Source organism: Camelus bactrianus, chromosome 7 (genome assembly GCF_048773025.1).
Source record: "Camelus bactrianus isolate YW-2024 breed Bactrian camel chromosome 7, ASM4877302v1, whole genome shotgun sequence".
Lineage (NCBI taxonomy): Eukaryota > Metazoa > Chordata > Mammalia > Artiodactyla > Camelidae > Camelus > Camelus bactrianus.
Genome location: NC_133545.1, coordinates 52213297 through 52239351, shown reverse-complemented (window position 1 = coordinate 52239351; position 26055 = coordinate 52213297). Strand labels below are relative to the sequence as shown.

At 35.6% G+C, this 26055-nt stretch overlaps 1 protein-coding gene across 4 annotated transcripts in view; it reads right to left on the bottom strand.

Moving 5' to 3' along the window:
* AGMO (alkylglycerol monooxygenase) overlaps window positions 1-26055 on the bottom strand; it is a 323670-nt gene that overhangs the window by 179708 nt on the left and 117907 nt on the right. For all 4 annotated transcript variants that reach the window (XR_012508187.1, XM_074367405.1, XM_010967147.3 and 1 more), the window contains exons 6-8: window positions 4258-4324; window positions 1954-2019; window positions 1785-1864 (exon numbers count right to left, since the gene is read on the bottom strand). Coding sequence is in view for 3 of the 4 variants with exons in the window: in XM_074367405.1 (XP_074223506.1) it covers window positions 1785-1864; window positions 1954-2019; window positions 4258-4324 (213 nt within the window). In the remaining variant the exon portion in view is untranslated. The remainder of the gene's footprint in view (window positions 1-1784; window positions 1865-1953; window positions 2020-4257; window positions 4325-26055) is intronic.

Here is a 26055-nt window from a genome sequence, read left to right as displayed (position 1 = left end):
CTTCACAAAATTGTACATTTGAAATTTAAAAACAGGACAACTGATTAGAAAGTCAGCAAAGAAGAAAAAAATGCGTTCAGAGACGTTGCTTCCATGTCATTAACTAGCAGGCTGTGCACTCAACAGCCATGTAATGACATCTCTTCTAGACTTGCTAAATGTTTGTTAAAGTTGAACATGGAATCATACAGATACTACATATTGGTTACATATTTTAAAAATAATCTTTCATTTATTGTGTTGAGTTATAGAGAAACACATCATATTAAGAAAAAATGTTCAAAGTCATTTCTGACAGTAGACTTCTGAGTAATAAACAGACCATATTCTGTAATAAGAAAAGGAACAGTTTGCTGAGTCAAAAAGTTTACCTTGAGGCTGACAGTAGGAATCCATATTCTTTAAAAACATACACTTGATATATGTGAAGTTAAAAGTATACCCACATATGACAGGTACTCAATAAATATCAGGATCACTAGCTATATATACCATACATCTGATAGTAATGTGCCAGAGGACTGAAATTAGTCCTAGATAAGGGCATCAGCTGTAGACTCTAGAAATGAGTTCTACTATAGGTGTAGTGATAAATTAATGTAGAAAGAAGTCTTAGCTCTGTCAGACCTTGTGGTCTTATTGGTATTTTCACTGTCTCTTGCAGAATTTTAACTGCTGGCATTATAAAAATGGTTTTTAAAATTACTTGAACTATTACAACAAGGAATCCAAAGCCATTAAAGAACAAGGTAGGATTCAGTTGAGTAGACTCAGGTTTGCATCTGACAAGCTGTGTGTGGTTGGATGAATTATTTAAAATCTGCGAACCTCAGTTTCATCCATAAAAAAAAAAATTGAGGTTAGAAAGAAGCACTACCTCGTAAGGTTTTAGTAATGGTTACAAATTAAATTAAACATTTGGGCTGTTAGCACTGCCCTGCAGATAGTAAAAGCTCAATAAATGTTCACTTATTCTGTTATTTTAACTTTCTTAAAAACTTTGAAGAAGTAGGTTTAAAAAGCAGACCCAACATGAACCTGGGCTTTCCTCCTTTTCTGAATGCTGTGTACCCAGTCCCCTGGACAGAGCTGTCACTGACTGACCTCTTCAGTTTTTCAAGCATTCTTATCTTTTTCTCATTTACTAGTCCCAACCCCCCGGAGTCTTATTGGTGGTCTGCCGCTGATGGATCAGAGCTTCACAGACATTCCTCATTTCTCTAGTGCCAACCACTGAGATCAGTGAACAACCAATACCACATGTCGAACAGAAAACTGGTCCCGGGCAACAAGGCTTAGCAGGTGAGGTAATATGCAGACATAACCGACCTGTAATAGCTCCTGCCACCTCAGTCCAAGAAGAGGAGGGCAAAGGCCTCACGTTGAATTTCTAACCAGAGTCATGCAGCCTTGAAGCAAACATTTTTCTTACTCTGGGATCAGCCTTAATTATACATTTCACTACTGCTCCTTCTGAATACATGAATACATTTCAGGTCTATTCTGAGAAAGGATATGTTTGCTTGAAGAGCTATTTTTTTTTAAACTCTAGGTAGTAGACACATTTTAAAATTCTTATACGAGTTTTTTTCAAATGTATTTTGCTGAATTTGATTCAAGCCTTCGAGTGCCAGAGTTATTTCCAAATTATTTTACAGTTAAAAATATATTTTTTCGGGTTAATATTATGTATTTCTGCCTTTCAACAACTAATTGTTATTTTAAATATAAAATTTGTAAAAGTGATGTAATCAATTCAGAAAGAATAAAATCAAGTACATTACCTGTACCCTGAATGGTTCAAATGTATTAATGGGATGTGTTAGACCATATACAACTTTTTCATTTTCTGCCTCAAATGTTCCTGGAAGATAAACAATAATGATATGACCTTTGACTTTCTATGAATTAAGGAGCTAATTTGATTTTTAAATTCTCATACTTTGTACTTACCAAAAAGTCTATCCCATATAATAAGAGTACCAGCATAATTTTTGTCTATGCAATAACGGTTTCTGCCTATGAGACAAAATATTAAACATTTTTTGAAAAACAAAGTCATGCTTTTTGAAACAATGATTTTCCCCAAAATATATTTTCATTAACATCACTAGACTTCATCTGCTACTAAACTGAGTTTTCATTTTATTTTCCAACTGATTTTACTAAAAAGAGCAAAGATTTCCTTAGTCATTTATATTTAGAATTATCCCAGAAATTATAAAAAAGCACCATTGCTCACAATTTTCCTGTTCTTTAAAAATCTGGGATAATGCTAAGTAATTTCTTTAAGACTATCAAAGAGTAACAATTAAAACTTAAATGGTCCAGAACAAAAGGCAATAGGAAATAAGATAAAGAAAATACTTTTTTCTTTAACATTTTGATGTGAACTTTACCCCTTTTCATTGCATCTTTTCCAGGAAGAAAATTTTCCACTTAGAGTAAGACAGTACTATTATTTTAATAATAAAAGACATAAGTAAAAATTAAATTACTTTTAATTATATTAACTCATAACATATATGATATTTTTCATGCCTCAAAGAACTTAAATAATAATTTAAATAGTTAGGTATAGTTTCTTTAATGGTTTTTTTTCCTTTTTAAATTTTTTTCTTTTGTTTCTTTTTAAAAATATTTTTAATGGGGTAGGTAATTTTAGGTTTATTTATTTTTATAAACAGAGGTACTGGGAAATGAAAGGCATAGTTTCTTAATTTAAAAAAGCTTAAATATACACTATCATACCCGTGTGATTATTAATCAAAGGAAAAAGAATATTGTTCCATAAACCACTACTGCGATAAATTCAACTGTCTTCACGTGTCATTTCTTTACACACCTCCCATATATGCAAATGTACATTTGAAAGTGAAGACACGAGGAAAAATCTCTCCCAGTGCAAAAGCAGAGTGGGGCTGGCTACACAGATCCACTACCCATTGCCATCCGTGGGCTGACCAGTAGCTCCCAGTTGGGTAGAGGAGCACTGTGCCCCTAGGGGATGCTTGGCAATGTCTGAAGACATTGTTAGTAGTCACAACTGGGAGAGGATATTATTGGCATCTAGTATGTAAAGACCAACATCCTATAATACACAGGGCAGCCAGCCCTCCACTCTGCTCCCAGATGAACTGTCTGGTCCAAAATGTTAGCAGTTCAGAGGTTATGAAATTCTGAAATAAAGCAACATGCCTGGAAAGGTGCTCTGAGGCCAAACAGGAAACTAGCAACTATTTCTTCTTCAGTGTAGACGTGTTTTCTTCACTCCTTAAGTTTCCTTTTAAATGGAGGGAAGCCCAAGAGCATAACGCTGTTGGCCTCTCCATGGCCCCTCACTAACGATTCGCTGGGGGTGGGGAATGACTGTGGAGTTTGGAAGAGGAAACTGACCATGTACAGCCTGATCCCACCCTCTCCCCTCCCGGGGGAGCCTGTGCTCCTGCTCTGCTCCCTGGCTGGGGAAAGGGACCTGCCTGCCTGGGAAAGGCAGGCTTGCCGTACTCCAGTACTGCCTGTGATGCCTGGAAGCTTGTCAAAACAGAGCCATGATATTCACCATTTTATTACTAGCTTCCTTCTTTCAACATTAAGCTTGTGAGATTTATTCCTGCCATTGCCTGTCGTAACACTTCGGGCATTTGGTTTCTATGCAGTTCTCCATTACATGAGTGCATCTGTTCTACTGCTGATGAACACTGGGTTACATCTCTTGTTCTCCCTGTTACAAATAATACCGGTATGCATGTTCTTGTTCAGGTCTTTGCGTGCACAGGTGCAAACATTTCTGTTATTTCTTAAGCTGCTGATGGTAAACATTAGACACCGGCCACATGGGATTTTTTTTTTTCTAAGTCAAGCAAATGCAGCGTAGGTTGAGTTTTTTCACAGAACTGAGGCAGGAAAGTGAAGTGCTGTTTCTTAGGCTTTCCTCAGATACCAACAGCTTTTAAGACCAAGATTCCTAGGGTGGTTCCCCTAGGTTGGTAAACTCTTTTCTTCTACTACAACTGAGATCTAGGCAATGAGGAAAATCCAAATGCCATCTATGGAAAGGTTTGTGTGTCTCTGTGTGTGTGTTTTCTGCTCCAGTCCTTGCTTTGGCGATAAAGTGTATCCAGGTACAAAGGAAGAAACAAACACCTGTTTGCACAGTGTGTGGTGACTATGTCAAGTAACTGTGATGAAATGATACAAAATAATAATACCAGTTTTCAAGAAATGAAGAAGGAAAGAAAGATCAAATTTCCTCACCGTGATGAACTCTGTGATGGCTAGGAGTATTAAGAATCAGTTCCAAAGGACCCAGGTTATTGATAACCTGTTTAAAAGAAAAGGAACCTAGTTATTATTAAGTTATATGTAATATTTAAGGACTCATTAAAATCCCACATGGGTTAAGAAATATTGCAAGTTTCAGGGTTGGCATCAGAGTTTATCGGAAGAAGTTTATCTCCTGGTGTTCATACAAAGACAAGAAGAAGCTCATCTCGCTAGTCTAAGCGACAGTATAATACAGCGGTGAGGTCAAGAGCTAGACTGCCTCCGTTCAGCTCCCGAATCCTTCACTTATCATTATGTGGTACTGGGGAAATAACATAAGCTTTTTATAACTCAGTTTCCTCATCTTTCAAATGGAAATGGTATCTATACAATAGTGTTCTGAGGATTACAGGTGTTACTGCATTTAGATGCTACTACTATCAAGGGATACTTTTTTCAGGTTTCCTGTCATCATGTTTCACGAGGATTTATGTTAAGAGTATAACTCTGGGAGGGCAACCCAGTATTATTTTCATTTTCTGGGGTTGATTTCGCCCAATAATCGGTCATGGAGCAACTTACTATGACAGGCGTTATCTACTGCGCTAGGGTGATCCTTGCCCAGTCAAGTACATTCCTAAATGCTCTCTTACTTTTAGATGCCCCACCTTCCAGTCCATTCCTAAGGTGCAATTCAAAGTCAAATATGTAACGGGGCCTTTTTTGGAAATAAAGACCCTTTAAAATCCGGTCTATAATTCTCTAATGCTCTCTCTCAACATTTTTTAGTAAGAATCTCCTTTGCCAGAGTCTATAAATTCTAAGGAGTGTAGGAACCAGGTATGTGTCATAAAAAAGAACAGCAGGCCATATGTCAGACATTTGTTACGTTATATAATTAATACTGGACAATGTGGGAACTCTTTTAATCTCAATTACATTATTCTTTCTTCCATCAACCATGGCAGATAACAGAATCTTTTATTTTTCTTTAATCACAATCTAAATGGATTTGTTGGAGACTACTAATGACAGAATCAACACATTGTCATGGTATTTTAAGTAATTACTCACCTCTAAAGTTAACTTCCATTTAAAGGATATATAAGGAATATAGTAATAAGTTCAATGCTTTTTAAGGGGAAAGAACAGTCACTGACAATCATGATACTGATATGAATTTTGCAACAAGTCAGTGGTATGAGAAAAAAATAGGGAGATGGGTCTGCTTCCGATGTAAAGATATTTACAATACATAACAACCAATGTACTGTGGGGATCTTGTTTAGATACTGATTTCATCAAACCAAACATAAAAGAGATTTTATAGGCAATGAGGGAAAATTGATCATAAACTAGGTATGACATGATAAAAAATACTGTGTTATTGAGAGTTATAATGGCATTGTCATTGCATAAGAAAATGTAATTGTTTTTTTAAGAATCATATAACTGAAGTATACATGACATGAGATCTAGGTTTTGCTACATAACATTTGGCAATGAAAGAAAAACAGGAAAACTAATAAAAATGAATCAAAATTATAATCATTTTTAAGTTGAAGTGATGGGGATATGTACATTCATACTGTTAGTCTCTCTACTTTTCTGAATGTTTAAAATTTTTAAGATCAATTTTAAGTAAAAGAAATCAGTACTCTAGTAATATATAGGAATGCTCAGTTAGCCAATTGAAAATATTAATAGATCCCTGCAGTCTCAAACATACTTCTAGATTGTAACTCTTTATATAGCAGGGTTTAATAATTTTTTGGCAACTTCTGACGTTAAAACACCCAATTTACAATTGCTCTGCAAATGTGGACAGCCACAGTAGCCACACAGTCCTCAGCCTGTGCGGTCCTGCACGTTCCTGAAGTCGAAGCTGCAGCAGTGTTCCCAGGTAACAACGCTGCATCTCTCCATCAGGTAGGTACCACCAGTATCTCCTTAATAGACCCATTGTTTAACACACCTATAACAGTACTTGCCTCCTACCCTGCTGCCCAGCTTTTAAGAGGTTGTTGGTTTCCATGACGGAACAGTCATGCAAAGGATGCAAATGTTTGCATGCAAAGGATGTGTTATATTACGTGCTATATATTGATTTAGGCTTCTCTCTCTCTCTTTTCTTGTCTGTCTCTCATACTGTAGAGTTTTATCACCATTTTTAAAGTTACTTCCATGAAAAGTGTATCATGAGCTCCAAACAAGAGACTTTTTGGTTGACTCATTGAACAGAACTCATTTATACACAGAGAACCATCTATATTTTTTTAATTTCAGGAGTTCAAAATACTGTGACTATATACGCAAATACAGCATTAATGACCAGGAACTGGGAAGGGAGTAAGTAGAAATAACCCTGTATTTTATTGGACTACATTGCTTTGTACTTAGTGGAAAAATATTTGTTGAGGAGAAGAATGGTGATGGATAGAGAACGAGAAAGTAAGGTTTCTCGGCAGTCAGAACATTGAAATCTGATTCTCTGCTCAGGCTTTGTATCTCTGGCAGAGAACCAGATGGGAAAGGAGAAAACCATTTTACCCGTTTGTCTCTTTGGTGGCTGACATATGTTACAAAAACAGACAACAAAAGCAAGTGGAAGAGACGACACTAACCAGCTTCTGCTACCCAGATGCATTTCTGATCCTTGGTTCTGGCGTGTGTGTAGCCAGATTTAAAGCCACACAAATGGTGAGTGAATTCAGATGACTGGAGCCCTGGCTGAGTGCATTATATTTTTTTAATGTCAAGCACTTTTCCGCAAAGAAAATCTTTTGCTTCTGCAGGCTAAAGCATGTTGATATCAATATTGAAAGTTCCTTTTTTTTTTTTTTTCCCTTCAGTAAAATGCCAAGTACAACACAGGCAACCACAGTTAAATTTCCTGGTGGTGCCTATGAGTACCTTGGAGCTGGGGAAGACCACCTTGGTGTGGGAGATGATTCATCATTCAGACAGCCCAGTCAGAACCTCTCTTATAGCAAACCCTTCTGATTCAAAGTCATGGAGAAGTCATAATAATTAATAAGGGCTGAGCGTAATGACTGAATTATCGCCTACTTTTGCAAATTCAGTCTTGGAGCAATTCAACCACATCTAGCTTTGAATCACTTCCCCTAAAAAATGTTATTGTGGAAATAACTGCAGCTATTCTCATGTTTATTTGTCTTGTTTTTTAAAGATTTAGATGAGTTAATTTCAATTATGAAATTTTAGAATGTATAGAGGACTTAAAGATAATATAATACAGTACTCTGTTATACAAAAGCATGAGACTAAAGCTCAGAGAAGTTAATTACTAGTCCAAGTTTAAACATCTTGGAAGAAGCCCTAAAGCCTTCTCAGTGTCAGCTCAGGAATCCTTCTTTCTTTTCCTTCTTCTTCTTTTTTTTTTTTTTTAATCATGTTGCTTTTAAGAGATATAGCACTTTTTCCATCCAATAAAAGTAATTTTTTAAGAACTTGAATGGAATATGATAACAATGCTTTTGACTACATTGCAGTCAAAATGAATCCAGGTATTTAGAAAGAGTTCAGGGATTTCAGCTTCCAAACTACCGCTCATCTTGTTATAGGCATTTCTGGGGCATCTTAGGTCTCTGAAGCAACGGTCTGTGTCTCGTAGCCTGTAGTTTCCTGTCAGGGCTTTACAACCTGAGGACCATGGATGGAAGGGCGCCGAAGGGCTTCAGCATGTTGACGACACCCTGAAGTGTCACATCAAGTTTTATGAATATATCCCTATAGGTATTTTGGGGGGGGGAACCACCATTTTCACAGTGTATTTAAAGTCTCCGGAAGTCACCAGAGACTAAGAATCAATGTCCTAAAGAGGGCTTTAGATTATTCCCTTTGCCTTTCCTACTTATATCGTGTTTTTAGTTCCTACATTATTAAAACTTGGGTGCTAATTTCTCACCCAAACTTCAAAGACAGTAACTTTAACTTTTTTTCTGCTTATCTCTTGAAAGCATTGATTTCCAGAAAGATCACTTCGTAAGCTATTTTTACCTGTGTAGTAATAATTATAAATGAATAAACAAGAAAAGTAATAATTTTATAATTATAAGCTCCATCCATTCTATTGATTAATCTTTTTTTTTTTTCTTTTGATTGAAGTATGGTTGATTTAAAGTGGTGTTTAGTTTCTGGTGTACAGCATAGTGATTCAGTTATACATATATATTCTTTTTCATATTATCTTTCATTTTGGTTATTATAAGCTATTGATTATAGTTTCCTGTGCTATAAACTAGAACCTTGTTGTTTTCCTATTTTGTATACAGTGTTTATAACTGCTAATCCCAAACTCCTAATTCATCCCTCTCCCAGCCTTTCCCTTGGTAATCATAAATTTGTTTTCTTTGTCTATGAGTCTCTGTTTCTGTTTTATAAAACAGAGTAAGTTCATTTGTGTCATTTTGTTAGATTCCACATATAAGTGATATCATATGATATTTGTCTTTCACTGTCTGTCTTCACTTAGTATGACAATTTCTAAGTCCACCCATGTTGCTGCAAATGGCATTATTTCATTCTTTTTTATGGCTGAGTAATATTCCATAGTATATATACAACACATCTTCTTTACTCAATCATTTGTTAATTTAGTTGCTTCCTATTGCCTATTGTAAATAGTGCTGCTGTGAAAATTAGGGTGCATGTGCATTCTATTGATTAGTTTTATTCAGCAGAAGTGCTCTGCACTGTATTTGCTGGACTGGTCACAAACTCACTTCTTTCTCTACAATTCATGGTGAATGCAGGGGAAAAGAGTTAAATGTAAAAGTAAGAGAACAGGGACCATAAAACTATTGTCTCATCATGTCATTTCCTCTCAACAAAAATAAAATGAAGTCAAATGAAAGAATCTTCATAATGAGCTAGATAAAGTCCAAAACATTTACAGTTCAAATCTGTTGACATTCTTTCTCAAGATTGATTTCAGTGTTCTCTTTCCTTTGCCTCTAAGGCCTTGACATTCCATCCTAACCTGCTGGAATCATGCTTTACTTTCAAGTTCTCCCTAAATTTTCCAAGTATACTTCTTCATTTTTCCAAAGAGAATTTTGATTTCCTTTCTCTCAATACATATCAAGATATCATTACTTTCTAAGTCAGGCTGTTCTAAGTCCTAGTTATTTGTATTCATTTCCTATACTCTTTTGGAAGTTCTGTGAGGACAGAAACTGTGCATCATACTTCTTTAAGTTTCTCACAGCACAGACAACACTGCTATGCACACAGTGATTGCTCAATAAGATTATATTGAGTAGGTAAGTCCACCTCACTGCCCTCCACACTTCTGCCCTTATAGTAGTGGTTCTCAAATGGAGGTGATTGTGCTCCCAGGGGACGTGTGGCAATGTCTGGAGATTTTTTTGGTTGTCACAACAGGGGGAAGTGCTACTGGTATCCAGTGAGTAGTGGGGTTTAGTGCTGCTAAACATGCCAGAGTACACAAGACAGTCCCACCAAATAAGAATTATCTGGTTCAAAATGTCAATAGTGCTGAGGGTGAGAATCTCTGGGTCACAGGTGGGAATGTCTTGCTGTACTCTAGTCTTCTGCAGTTCAGGAAGGAAGGACTGTATAATTTCTGTCTTCTAATTAGGAAGTTGGAGGAAGGGGTGCATTAGGGAATGAGCCTGGTAGCTACTCCTAAGGCTAGAGGCAAAAAATGAGTCTGGAGTGTTCTTAAACTTTAAAGCCAGGGAAGTATGTCCAAATATAATCTTTGACCTAGTGAATTGAAAAATTAAGATAAATAGCTAAAATAAAGGAGCTAACCACCCCTGCAAAAAACTCCCAGAAAATCACAGAGGCCAGAAGATAGGATAGTTGAATTATGGTAAACAGTGGCAGGTGAATTTCTTGAATAATTTTATGTTCTCAACACAGGATTGTGTGGGCTTCAGTTTCAAGGAAAAGAATCAGAAATGGGAAATATAGTTTCCACATCATCAAGTGATTTTGAAAATTCTTTTGAGAGTTCTCATGACCTCCCCCTGCCCTACTTGCCCTCCAGTCACGCTTTGAATGAGCTGAATAACTTAGGGGCCTAAGTAATGAAACTTACATAGTAAGTAGGTTACCAGCTTGAAGTAATTTTGCTTTGGAAACTGATAAACTAAATACATGTGGTAAATCCAATATTTAAATGTCTACTATGAGCTGATTGTGAAAAATTCTTTCCGTAATCTAGTCATAAAGAGTTTTCTCACTACCCTACATTACATGAAAAACATACCTCAGTAAGTCCTTCCAGTTGAAACTGAAAAACTGCTTAGAGTTGAACTCTAAAATCATCAAAATAAATAGTCTAAATTAGTGTCCTGTCTGAAATTATTTGTTACAAAAATAACTCAGTCCATTCTATACATTTCTTATTTAGTTTCATTGAATTCTTCTGATTGGGAAACATTGGTTAGATTTTTACAGTTCAATAAAGAGTACAGAAATAATAAACGAATGGCCTCATCAGATGACAAGACTTGCTTTCAACAAAAATGCTCAATTAATTCAAAACAAAAGTATTTTGTTTGCCTACATTGCTTAGAAAATTGCCTCCTCTCACTTCACTCTGACCTTGAGATTAGGGAAGAGTTTCTAAATCTAATTTTAAAAACTCTTAATTCTGTTTTTTTCTAATTTTAGAATAATATGGGGGTATCCTATTATATTTCTACCTTGCAGTTTTTCTGTCTGCAAACTGGCACTAAAATACTGTAATGCATTTTTGAAAGGCCATAGGAATAGTTATAACCACTTACTTTTCAGAAAGAAGTCATGAGCTTATGGTTATTTGTAAAGTTCTTTCCAAAGAAGAGATGCTTACAAATATTCATGCTTCCTGTCTGAGAGGAAAATATTATAATAAGGAAAACGTGTCCTAAAAAGCATGTGTTTTACAGAATTATGAAAATGAATGTGCTAACAACATGATAAATGCTGAGGGGTGAGTGGGTTGGGGTGAAGTGAAATGAAATCTCCATAGTAGAAAAATGCCTGCATTCAGATGAGCATTGGTTAGAGTGACGACATTGACTCTAACTAGGCAAGACTTCTCCTTACAGCATCCCGCGTGATGGATGTTCCAGAGGGACCCGTACCACTGTGGGCCTCTGGGTTTCACTGCATCAGTGTTTAAGGGAAATACTAAGCCAGCTCCTAATACATTTATCATCTGATATAAAAATCATTGTCATGTTATATTAACTGAGAAAGATATGCTTGAAGAGCAGTCTGAAAATGGCAAAACTTTTCAGGTAAATTAGTGGCAAGATTCAATGCAAATCCAAACTAAAAGTAAATGAACTAACAGTTTTTCTATGATTATTTGGCTTTTGCCTATTAATTTTCTTAATTTCTTCCCTCCTTCCTTCCACCCTCTTTTTCACTTTTACCTTCTTTTATCTATGTATGTATGTATGTATGTATCTATACATGTATGCATGAGTGTTTTTGAATAAAAATTAGGAGAATCTTTTATTTGAAAGATCTTTACAGTTAACTCTAGGCCCATGCATATCTTTCTGAAAAGTACATGGTTATAAATATTTCTATGACCTTTCAATAATATATTCCAGTCCCACTTACAGATAAAAAACCTGAAGGACAAAAATATTAATGTATGTGCATATATTTATCCTTATTAAATGTATTTATCATATATATTAAATATTACATTTAAACTCAAATGCCAATCAACAACAATTTTACGTACCAAACCACCAATAAGAGTTTTCTATTAGCATTGGAAATAATCTGTTTCAGATGACTAAAACCTATGTTTGTATTATCAAAGCCTTTTATTAAATGCTACTTGCATAATAATCAGAGCAAGAAGTCTCTTATCAGCAATTCCATTCATTCTGCAAACATTTATTGAATTTCTATGAACTTTACTACGTTTTAGAAGTAAAAAGAAATAAAGGGATATGCAGGCACTTTCCCTGGAAAGTTTATTTATAGTCCATGGACTCTTGAATGGAAAGGCAAAGCTATTAAAAAAAAAAGTTTTACAAAAAAGTGATCTTTCTCATATAATTTTGTGTTCTTTGGGGAAGGATGAGAAAATCATTCTTTTTTTTTCTTTTCAATTACAATGGATAGTTCAGAAATTTGAATTTATAAAAATTTGAAGATATAATTGACACAAGAGTTAATTTAACAAGAAGCAAATTGAGTTCCTTTTCCAGGTCACTCACTGAAAATTAACTTTAATAAAGATAAATGCTTTTATTTAGTTTTCTACAGAGCGGCTTTGCAAAAGTTCCATCATTTATTCCTGGAGAATGCTCCCTTGTTCATAAACTTCATCTGCCCATATGGAAATTAAAATAACCTGTGTGGGTTTCACTTTGAATAAATAGGTATTTATTGAGTGCGTATTTTATGCAAAGTACCGTGTTAAGGTCTTCTGTAAGAGCACAAACTAGAACAATGCAAATCACAATACAGTAGCAGGTAGTTTAACTCTTGAAGGTAGAATGAGTGACAATGTCAGGTTTTACTATTTGAATACATATAGGAATATGTTTTCACTCTTAAGAATATCTATAGTGATTCCTCACTTAAAGTTTTAGAAAAAGGATAAAATCCCTAAACAGTATAAGTCAACATATTAAAATAATTTTAATTCTTGTTCTGAATTAGTTCATCGTTAAACACCCATTGTTTTCCTTATTAAAAACTTGATCAATCAACATTTATGGATAAACTTATGCTGTAGAGCATCTGGTGACGAACTGTAAAAATGAAATCTTAATTACACCCCCCACTAGATCTGCTGTGTTAATTCAAGACAACACACCCACGTATTTAGACAGATGGTAGTGGAAGCCATATTAGCCTCTGATTTCTCTATGGGGAAGCAAGAGAAAGTGGAGCTCTTAGGATCTGTGCCTGTCTGCCTACTCTCACACTTTGAAATCCTCGACAAATGCTGATTTATTCACAGCCAAATGTTTTCCTATCTGATTAGGCAGTTTTCTACTTCAGTAAGCATGTAATACGGAGGTAGCCGAATTTCCACACTAAAGAGTGAAAAAACAATATTTATAGTTTGGAAATAAAACAATCTGGAGGGATCAGGGCTGTTTGGATCATAAAGAGCTTCATAGGGAGTAAATTTTTGATGAATCCATACCATAGGGTTAAAGTGTTAAAAGCTTAGTTTTAAGAAGAATGAGACTAGGCTATGTTTATACAATAAACAACGGTTTTAAAGGACTGTGCTTATAATAAATTATCTTGAAGGCTGATTCTTGTCACTTATGATTGTATTATTCCTCAAACAAGAGGACAAGAGCTGGACAAGTTAGCATTTTATTTGAATTCATCTCTGCTTGCATTTTGAGTAACACTTTTAACTTTTCCTTGGAAAAATGAACGCAAGTAGCTGTTGAATGTGTTCCTTCAAAGGGAGGTGGATTCCAACTGGCTTTTTTTTTTTTTTAACAGCACTCAATTAAATGACATAAGGAAAATGGGAACTATTCATAAGCATAACTATATAAAACTTCATTCTTGTGTAACACCATTTTATATTTACCATTATTAGTAGTAGTAACATTATGTTAAAAGAAGGTAACTGATAAATTAAGGGGTTAGTTCTTATTAAAAAAATCCAGTTGAGGTGGTCTTATACATACTCCAAATGTTTGACTCATATTAAAACTCAGTACATTGTGACTGTTACTATGATCATAATCCCAATTTCTGTGCAGCTTTTTCATTTATTAATCAGCAAGTGTCAATGATTACCAACCATGTATATGGCACTCTCTAAGCATTAGATATTTTCATGAATAAAACAGATATAAATCTGCATTTTAATATTTACAATCCCATAGGTCAGATCTCCTGTCACTTATTATAAATTTTAGTCTGTTAAAAAATACTGCTAAAAAAAGCTCCATCTCCAAGTATCATCACATTGAAAATTAAGGCTTCAACATATGAATTTTGGAGGAACACTATTCAGTCCACAGCACATCCTCCCTGATCCAAATCTTTGCTGTGAGTAGTTTCTTCCTGTTTCTCCTTTCCTTGTCTATAAATGAATCACTTTGCTGTATACCTGAAACTAACATTGTAAATCAACTACCCTTCAATTAAAACATTTAAAAATCCTCGTAAATACTAATCATTTAAAGTCAAATATGATAGAATGATTTCTCAATCAATTGTTTAGAAGTTACAAGTATCTGTAGTAAATTTATTTGCCCTATTTCTATTTGCATATTTTCCTTCTAAGGACAAGCTAAGGTATATCTTCTCTCCTTGTCCCTCAGAAATTTTTAAGAATTTATTTATTTTTTAATCTTCACATCCTGTCTTAGTCAGTTTAGAATGCTGTAACTAAATAGAATAGATGGAGTGGCTTAAACAACAAATATTTATTTCTCCCAGTGATGAGAAATAGGAAGTCCAAGATCAAGGTGCCAGCAGATTCAACATCTTGTGAGAGGCCACCTTCTTGCTGTATCCTCTCCTCTGTGTCTCTTCTTAAAAGGGCACTAATCCCATCATGAAAGCTCCACTCTCAAGGCCTGATTGCCTTCCAAAAGCTCCATGTCCAAATATCATCACATTGAAAATTAAGGCTTCAACATATGAATTTTGGAGGAACACAATTCACTCCACAGCACATCCTCTCTGATCCAAATCTGAGCTGTGAGTAGTTCATTCTTGTTTCTCCTTTGCTTGTCTTCAATATGCACACATACTATAAAGGATCTAGTTAACATGATCAATTCATTCATTCACTAAAAAAAAATATTTGCTGATGGTCATCCAAGTTCAAGACAATGGGAAAACAAAGATGAATAAAACATAGTCCTTGTCTTCAAGTTTACTATCAGCTCCTATTCATCACATTCATTCTTCAAACTTCATCACATCAATGTTCAGTCTAATCTCTTGGGGTGCTTGTTCAAAACTCAGTTTCCTGCACTCACTCTCCAGACATTTAGATTCTGTGCTTCTTAGAAGGGGATCATGATTCTGTATCTTGAGTAAACACAGATAATTCTGATGCATGCAGGTGACCCATAACAGTTATGCTTGCTTCTATTCTAGCTTTGTCTCTGCGTACCAATTCCAATATGTAGGGTCTCTTTTTTTAGCTTTTTCATAATTACCATTTGTTGAAACCATATTATTTTTCCATACTGTATACTTATAACACCTTATTTCTCTAATCTTATTAACACTTTAGTCCGGTAGATTTGACTACTTTCACTTAACAGATTAGGAAGCAAGGTCAGAGAGTTTAAATAACTTTACTAAATATTAATATTCATTCATCCAACAAACATATCTTGATCTCCTATTAAGTAGGTAACCTTTTAGATTCTGGGAACACGCCAGTGAAGGAAGTGTACAAACCTCCAATCGAGGATAGATTACTCTGATTATAAAATCTATACTTGTAGTCCTTGTGTTTCACTAATTCCTTGTTCTTGAAATGTCTTCCTCTTCAGTTCTGATTATGAATTTCTGTCTTCTTTCCTTTTTATTTCTTGTGTCTGAAGACCTCCAATTCCAGCCCTTTCACAACAGACATTTAAAAATGTCAATCTATCAGTTTAGACAGACTATTGATAAACTTCAGAAAGCTCAATAAAATTCTTGAAATTTTGTGAAGTTTTTTTTTTCCATTGGCAGAGTCACCAAAATCCAACAGTTTCTTGAAGAAGGCTGTGATCCTCAAAATATTAGTAACAAAGGGTGCCAACTCAGGTCAGAATACTGGAATAAGCTCATGGGCCCAGAGTAGGTTGTCAAGAAATATTTTTTGAATATATGAATTTTAAAGAGCTTTATATGTCTAATACATGTGGAAAATACTACTAATTTATATAAGAATAAACAGGGTGGGGTGAATTATCTTAAAAGGTAACTGTAGAACAGAACAATAGATTCTTTCTAGAAAGAACATGTATAGATCTTAAAGATAGGCTACAAGAAAGATACAGGAGTCAAAGTTGACCCAAGATTTGATCTTGACAATGTCTTAAGGACCAACGGAAGCAAAGAACAGCTGATCTGAGGTGGGAAGAGGAGTAATGAAATATGTTTTGGACGTGCTGACTCAGAGTGGTGTCAAATTCTAATGAATATGTTAAGTCGAACATTAGGAACATCAATCTTAAATCCATAAGAAAATATGCATTAGAGTAGACTATGCAATTACTTAGAGATGACATAAAAATGGCAAAGTAAATTAAATTCTAAGAAGGAAGAATTGAGAGAATAAAGGAGAATTAGAACCAGAAATTCAGGAAGAAGTAAAATGGGATAAGGGAGTAAGGAGAGCTAAACATGCTGAGAAATGTCTCAATTTATTTCAAGAACAAATGATTTATTTAATTAGGTACTATTGGAATAAGCATTGGATAGCAAAAAAAGCATGAAATTTGATTTTTGTTAAAATGAGTATTTTCAAAAATATATTCAAAAATACATATTCAAAAATATGTATTTGAATATATTCAAAAATATTTTCAAAAATAGTTTGAAATATCACTTAATTGCTTTCCAAAATTCCTTAAAAATTTCAAGAGATGTAATTGTAATCCTTAAAAATTTACACACTCAGAGAAGCAAGATGGTGGAGTAGAAGGACGCTTGTAGCTCACCCTCTCCAACAAATGCACCAAAACCCACATCTATGGAACTACTCAGCCAACCAGAGCACCTGCCAAACTCCGACAAAACACTGTCCTCTTCAAAAGACAAAGATGCCAAAAATCTGGTAGGAGAAAAGGAAAAAAGAAAGAAGAAAAAACAAAACGGTGTGGGACCGATCGCACAGGGAGGGAGCAGCAAAGGAGGACTGGTGCTCATTCGCTGGGTCTTCCCCTTCCAACAGAGAGGCCAGCGGGATAGACGGGGAGCCTCCAAGGCTCAGATCTGCCCCGAGCACTCCTTGACAGACAGAGCTAAATTAAGTGGGCACAAAGGGTCCCCGTGACACCCAGCCCGAGATGTGAGCCAGCAGCTGGGGGCCAGGACAGGCCAACTGAGCCGGGCAGAGGACTAGGGCAGCTGCACTGAGGCAGCCCTGGGGGACAGCAGGGTGATGTGCGCCGTGGCTGGGAGGGGATACGGAGCAGAACAACCTCGGTCCCCCATAAATTGTGAAAAAAGCAAAGCAACAAGGCTGGTATGCCCTGGGGGTTGGGGCACCATAGCCTTTGTCTCCTCAGACCTGCACCGCCATTACTGGTGCATCTTGCGAGAAGAGAGGTGGGGCGCAGCCACAACCGCCATCTCCTTCTGTGCACAGCGCCCAGGCGGGGGCAGGGCCAAGACCTGAATCCGCACCGGGGGGCTCCGCAACCTCCTAGGCAGGATTGAGACTTGTTTACAGCCCAAGGCAGATAGGATCTTTCTGCCCTGGTATCTCAGAGAACTTGCGCCACCAAGACAAACAAGGAGCTGAGATTTGGCACGGAGCAGGGATGGGGCCATTCCGCAGTCTTCCAAGCCTGCCTTCGGAGCGCTGACCTGAGGCGGAGCGGGCAGCTGCACAGAGCAGTGGGGCAACTGGCACTGGGAGAGGGCGAGCAGCCACCCGCTGTTCTGGCAGGAATGCAGCACCTGACCACAGTGCTGGGTGGGGGCGCAATCCGCCCACCTGCCTCCCCAGAGCACAGCATCTGACTGCAGCATCAGACTGCAGTGGGAGTGACCCGCCTGCCCACCAGGTAAGAGCTCAGCACCTGACCCAGTGTTAGGAGGGGGCGTGATCTGCTAGCCGACAGCCACTGAGAGCAGAAGAGGGCGCCAACAGAGGGACTCTGGAAACAGCAAGCTGAGTTCACGAAACAGGGCAAAGACATAAAGACCTCTCGATAAAATCATTAAGAGCACACCGTCTCCAGGAGAACTAGATAACTGATACTCCTTAAGCCACAGTGCCAGAGAGATATGAGCAACATGAAGAAGCAGAGGAACCACTCCCAATTAAAAGATCAAGAGAAATCCCCTGAAAGCACGATCAAGGAAATACACATTGATGGCCTACTAGATCAAGATTTCAAAAAAGGACTGATCAAGGTACTGAAGGAATTAAAAGAAATAGTGTTTAGAGATATAAAATATGTCAAAAATGAAATAGAAGCAATAAAGAAGAACCAAGTAGAATTAGTAAACTCATTGGCTGAGATGAGAGCTGACCTAAAGGCTGTGCAAAGCAGGCTAGATAATGCAGAGGAACGAATAAGTGACCTAGAAGACAGGACAACAGAAAGCACCCAATCAGAACAGCTGAGAGAAAAACAAATAAAAAACAGTGAAAACAATATAAGGGGCCTATAGGATAATATAAAGCATGCCAATCTATGCATAATAGGGGTTCCAGAAGAGGAAGAAGGAACACAGGGGATTGAAAAGGTATTGGAAGAAATCATGACTGAAAACTTCCCAAACCTAAAGGAATCAGATATCCAAGTACAGGAGGCTCAGAGGGTCCCAAACAGGAAGAACCCAAACAGACCCATACCAAGACATATCCTAATCAAGATGGCCAGAGTCAAGGATAAAGAAATGATCCTAAAGGCAGCAAGAGACAAACAAAGAGTGAGTTACAGGGGAACCCCCATAAGGCTCTCAGCTGATTTCTCTACACAAACACTACAGGCCAGAAAGGGGTGGCAAGATATATTCAAAGTCCTGAATGAAAAAAAAGATGCAGCCTAGGATACTCTATCCAGCAAGACTATCCTTTAGAATAGAAGGAGAGAGAAAGAACTTCACAGACAAACAAAACTAAAAGAGTTTAGCAACACTAAATCCATGCTAAAAGAAATATTGACAGGTCTACTCTAAATAGAAAAGCAGCAGGATGCTACAAAAATGAGAAACTCATAACTGGAGAGGAGATAACTGCCATGAATTACAAAAAGAATAAACGCAAAATTGTAAAAGAAGACATCTAAATCATTAAGAGTGGGAGAGTGAAGCAAGGAAAACCACTGTGGAAAACAGTATGGAGATTCCTCAAAAGACTAGGAATAGACTTACCATAAGACCCAGGAATCCCGCTCCTGGGCATATATTCAGAAGAAATCCTACTTCAAAATGACACCTGCACCCCAATGTTCATAGCAGCACTATTTTCAATAGCCAAGACATTGAAACAGCCTAAATGTCTATCAACAGATGACTGAATAAAGAAGCTGTGGTATATTTATATGATGGAATACTATTCAGCCACAAAAACCGACAACATAATGCCATTTGCAGCAGCATGGATGTTCCTGGAGAATGTCATTCTAAGTGAAGTAAGCCAGAAAGAGAAAGAAAAATATCATATGAGATCGCTTATATGAGGAATCTAAAACAAAAACAAAACATAAATACAAAACAGAAACAGACTCATAGACATAGAATACAAACTTGCGGTTGCCAAGGGGGCAGAGGATGGGAAGGGACAGACTGGGATTTTAAAATGCAGAATATATAAACCAGATTATACTGTACAGCATAGGGAAAAATATACAAATCTTGTGGTAGCTCATAGCAAAAATAATGTAACAATGAATATATATATGTTCATGTATGACTGAAAAATTGTGCTCTACACTAGAATTTGACACAACATTGTAAAATAACTATTACTCAATAAAAAAATGTAAAAATAAATAAATAAAAGAAAAAAATTCACACTCTCTTAGGGGAGATATGGTATACATATATTCCAAATATAATTACAAATATGTGCACATATAACGTATTTATTAATATCTAACACTAATAGTTATCAATAAGTTATAGTTAATTATTTATTTAAGTACGATTATTTGTTTTTTATCAAAGTTTGCATTATATATCTATAAAATCTATGTACATATGCACACAAACATATGTTCACATAATAGATGAGGGACATTTTCTGCTTTCAAGGACCTCAGGGAATAATGGAACAGAGCTAAGCACAGAGCTTACACCACAATATAGTGGTATAAGAATTAAATTCCACTACTATTAACTGGGGGCTTCCCATATGAAGGAACTAATACGTTATCTCATTTACGCCCCCAGCAGAGCCCATGCTATTAGTCATTAATTGCCCATATGGAAACAGATATAATCACACGGGTAGCATTAAGAAAAGTGCACTCAACTGTAAGTAGGAGGTGAAAAACAGACATTCCAGGGGAAGTGGTAACTGAGTTGCATCACGGAGAATGTTTGGGAAAAAGGCATCACAGAGAGTCTGTGCAAATACAGAAGAAAAAACAAATAAATATTTGTTGCGCTCAGGGAGCAAAAAGCAGTGTGGTTTAGCTGGCTGACTAATGGGGTGAGACTGGAAAGGTAAGCAGGGTCATCTAAGGCTGCTGAAATCTATGTATGTATTTAAGGTGTTTGAGTGTATCTTGGAGGCAACAGAGAGCCATTTAAAAATGTCTGTTGTTGGTGTTTGTTTCATGCTGGGAGTACCCTAATATTATTTAGGTTCTAAATTGATCATTACAGTTGTCGCATGCAAATATATGGGAGAGAAAAGAGTCCGTGGGAATAGAAAAAAAATGGAATTTTGCTGTTTATCATCTATGTAACCAATGATAAGAGCATAAATTAAGGTGAGGCAGTAGAAATGAAACATGTAAGAGAGATGAAAGCTGAGGAAAACTCAGCAAGTGTATAATGAATACTTTAAGAGAGTGAAAGGGTGTGCTATTAATAATTATGCCAGGAAAAAGGCATATATTGGAACCATTTCAGGCAAACTGGGGCATCACTGAGAGATGTAAAATCAATAATACAGGATTTCAAGAGAGGAAAGGAGAGAAAATTGTTTACCAGGTTTGAATCCCAGATCTACTTACTAGCTACAACAACACTAGACAAGTTCCTTCATCTCTATCTAGTTCAATTTCCTCACTTCGAATGGGAACACTATAGCTGTATTAATAAGTACATTGTATAATCAAGTAAGTAAATTTTATAGTGACTGACACATGGCCTGAGGCACACAGGCATTTGCTCTTAATAAAGGAAACACTTTACGGAGAAGAGGGAATTGAGTTGGGCCTTAAAGAATGCATGGAATAGCAGCATGCAGAAAATGTAAAAAGGAGAGAAACTGCAATGATTATACAGCAGATGTATTTGGGAAATGGAGATGGTCTAGTCTGACTGAACTGTACAGAATGGAAAGTAATGGGATATACACCAGGAGATCTATTTAAAAGGCAGTGCATGAGAAACATGAAATGCAAGAAATTTAGACTTTACTCAGCAAGCTATGGAACATCACCATAGAGTTTTCAGCAGGAGTAGCCTCTGAGAATGGATTAAATTTTAAGAGAGACAAGTAGATTCACGTAAAGGTCACACAGTACTTTGGTACAGGCAAGGTTACAACTGATCTTAAGTTACCAATAGCCTTGATCTTTCCACTGTGCCATATAGGTTCTTTATGAACCCTGTTGCCAAATGCCATGGTATACTGAGACACGATCAAATAAAAGTTTTGTTTGAAAAAGAAGTGTGATGGGTGAATAATGGCCCCAAATTAGTTGTAAGCCATCTATGTTACCTTTTATAAACCACAGAATCTCAGTATTCTTAGCTTTAAAAGCAATGGTGTTTGCTCACAGAGTTGGTGAATATAAAAATTCCAGTTTTCTAAAACTGTCTATTAAATTTCTGGTATGGTTTCCTGCTGCATGTACTTCTACATGTACCCTTAAAATAAAGCCTTATTAACTGAACTTACTTGAACTTATATTCTTTCTTTACAACCTGTAAAAGTTTAATTGGCCTTAAGTGACTCAAATTATTTTATGGGAATTAAATGAAAAATTTTTGCTTGGCACGTACTGGATGCTTAATACATGGTAGCTATTTTACTGCGACATTAAGGTCAGAAATGACCCATCTGTAAGAAGCTGTGCAGAGTAGTAGATGAGAACAGGGAATTTGGATCCTGACCACTTGGTATGAAGCCCATCTTTGACGTTTACCAATTGTGTGATCCAGAGTAAGTTCCTTACTGTATTTAATTGGAGGAAATAGTATTACCTATTTCATAGAGTTGTCATGAAGATATAATGAGATATTTGTCAAAATGCTTAAAAATTAATATTTTATACAATTTAATAATTTAATAAAATAAATAACATAAATTTAATTTAAAATAAATAATAAATTTAATAGTTTAATAAAATGCTGAAAAATAGTGAGTGCTTGAGAAGTGTATGATATACAAAATGAGTAATTAAATAGACAAACAGAAACATCATCTCATATTTGCCTGAGGACATCTTAGCCAATGATAACTATTAGTAACTGAGAATTATTGTCCTGGGATGACTGTAACTGTTTATTCTCCTAAACTTCAGTCTTTTTTTTAACATCTTTCAAGCTCAGCTAGTTCTCCTTCTACCAGAATATTGCATCTTATTCCGGTCTTTATCCAATTTTTATTTTTGTTATTACATGCAAGACTAGGAATGTTGTAGGCACTCAAGAAATGCCTGTAGGATATAATAATTGAAATATTTAGAAAGATATATTAAACATGGCAAATTTAATAATTTTGTACAATGATTAGTTTCTAAATCACACAAAAAAAGATTATAACAAAAACCTGAACAATGCACTTCATGATCACAATCCCAAACTCCTGTAGTTAGAAATGTATTTTTTCCAAAGTAAACTTGTACATTAATTATTTAAGTCTAAAATACAACTACATCTATTTTATTAGTAATTCCTATAAAACAAAGTATGTATTACATTAAAATTATATCATAAAATGTACACAAATAATCATAACAATGACTAGGAATGATTAGTAAGTGACATACAGTAAAATCGGTATCTAGAATGTAGAAATAGTAAAAACAACAACAATAATAGTACTGAAAACATTTTCTAGTATTTTTTTGTGTGTCAAACTCTGTTTTAATCAACAGACTGTAACATGAACTATCTTTTATAATCCTCACAACAATGCTATATATTGTTCCTATCCTTACTTTACACATGAGGAAAGAGGCATAGGAAAGTAAAGCAAACTGGGCAGGATTTAGTGATGCTAATATATGAAATCAGGATTTGAACTCAAGCAGTTTAATCTCTGAGGTCACAAAAGGAAACCACAGTTTACATTATACAAATGGTACCTCTTACTTCTAACTTATGTTTCAAAAAAAGCACTTGAGATGAATAATTGTGTGTTTACAGTACTCATAATTAAGTTTACATGTTTATAGTATACGAAATATTCAAGAATGTCTTCCCAGGTGTCACTTTTCTTGAGTAGAGTATGTGAGATTTTGAAGACTAGATAAATACTGCCAAACATCTATGAAAATCATAATGTTGGATATAGAAGGGCAAAACCAAAACACTCTTGGTTGCATGATCAAGAACTCAGACATCTTAAATCTGTTCTCATGCTGCTACTACGCTATCATTTTTCTCCTACAGGGTTACATTTTTCTTTTCTCCATATATTCTAGCTTCTGCAAATTTCTGGCTTCTATTGTCTTGTTAGCTGTGTTGCTTCACAATCCTACTGCATATTTTTCATGCTTTCTATCTATGCACATTACATTTTTGCAGTTCTCCTGTACTCTAATTTCTACTGACCCTTATTATATAGTCTATCATAAATGTATCCCCAAAAAAAAGATTGGGGCAGTTGCATGAGTATATAGTGTTCCTGATGAGAACAACTTGTTGTCCTCAAAGCATGTCATCTAGATCACTGATAATAATGTTTGTTCTCGGTATACATATAGCCGGCACAGTAGGATTCTACTAGAATGGCTACCCTAAAGCATGTTCTGATTGCAAGGAGAAGAGGAGGTGAGGGTGGTAGATCTTTCAGAGAAAGTGCTGGTCACATTTTGAGACTGCAAGAGTGAGTGTAAATTGAAAGAAATTCCAGAAAGAAAGGCACCACAGAGGAAGGAGTCACAATACCTGCACACAAATCTCCCTTAAACCTGACTCTTGAATTAAGAATCTTGGCTGACTCTTAAATTATTCATGTATAGGACAAGACACTAAGGAACTTGCTAAAAAGCTAAGAAGGTAAAAAGCTAGAAAATTTCTAAGGAGAAATTTCAACTGCTGCCTGGTACTGGCAAGAGAGAATTTAGAACTCATATCCTAGCAAGTAAAATGGGCTTTATATAAACACCTTAGGCATTTCATCAAAAACAAATGAAAAAAAGGCAGACCTTGCCCTAAGATAAAAGACCACCAAGGATAAAAAATATGCCCCAGGACTTAAGACAGTACTAAAAGACATGTCTTATCAAAGTGCAAATCAGAGCCTCCAAAAATACAAGATGGTTAGCTAATTATGTTGCTGCCACCTATAATTTAAAAAAATGTTCAAAGGAATAAAACAGAATCTAGATTCCCTACAGCAAATCTGCCATAAAGATTCTCTAATAATAATTCACTAAGTATACATAGAAAAAAAATGTGATCTATATCAAGGAAAAAAACAGTTAATTGAAGTGCATAGGACTTGCACATGACTCAGATGTTAGAATCAGCAAGCCAGAATTTAAGCATAATTATTACAATTAAGACTTAGTGGTTGCCAAGGGGGCGGAGGGTGGGAAGGGATAGGCAGGATTTCAAAATTGTAGAATAGATAAAAAGATTATACTGTATAGCACAGGGAAATATACACAAGCTCTTATGGTACCTCACAGAGAAAAAAATGTGACAATGAATACATATATGTTCATGTATAACTGAAAAATTGTGCTCTACACTGGAATTTGACACAACATTGTAAAATGATTCTAAATCAATAAAAAATGTTAAAAATAAATAAATAAGCTAAAAAAAAGACTTAAAGGAAAAGATAGTCATAATGAGTGATAATTCCAGCAAAGGAACAAAATTTAAAACATATCTGATGTGAGAAGTCACTGAACGGGCTTAAAAGCAGAGTGGTAAGAGCAAGTAAAAGTGTAAATGAACCTGAAGACAAATTGATAGAACTTATCCTATCCAAATAAGAAAAAAAGCAAAATTTTAAATTACAGAGCATTACATCAAGTAGTCTAATAAACAAGTATTTGGAGTCCCAACAGAAGAGATAGAGAAAAGTACAGAGCCAATATTTAAGGAAATAATGGCCAGATTCCAAAATTTGATTTAAAATACACTGTCTGTGAACGCTAACCAATAAGGCAATAAAAATAAATACATGACAAAAATACAGGAAAGAAAGGAATAAAATTTTTATTCAAAGATCACAAAGTTGTGCATGAGAAAAGGCCTAGAGGATTTTAAAACAAATTATCTTCCAAATTTTATGAACAGTTCTTCCTATAAAGCTATAGTAATCAATAAAATGAGGGACTATATAAGAGGAGACAAAGGAGTCAATGGACGAGAAGTCTAAAATTAGATCCAATCATACATGGTCAATTTCTTTTCAACAAAGAACCTAAATAATCCAATGGATAAAAGAAAGTATCCATAATAAATGTGTTGGAATAAGTGGATGTATGCCTAGAAATAATGAATTTTGACCCCTACCAAATAAAATTCACAAAAGTTTATTCCAGTATTAATAGACCCAAAGGTAAAATTAAAACTCAAAAATTTCCAAAGGAAATCCTAGGGTAATTTCTTTGAGTTTGTGATAGTCAAATATTTCTTAGAGAAAAATACAATGAAATAAACCTAAACATAAAAATTTTTTCCTGATAAATTAATCTTCAAAATTCAGTATTTCTTTTCATGAAAATCATTAGGAAGAAAATGAAAACCATACAA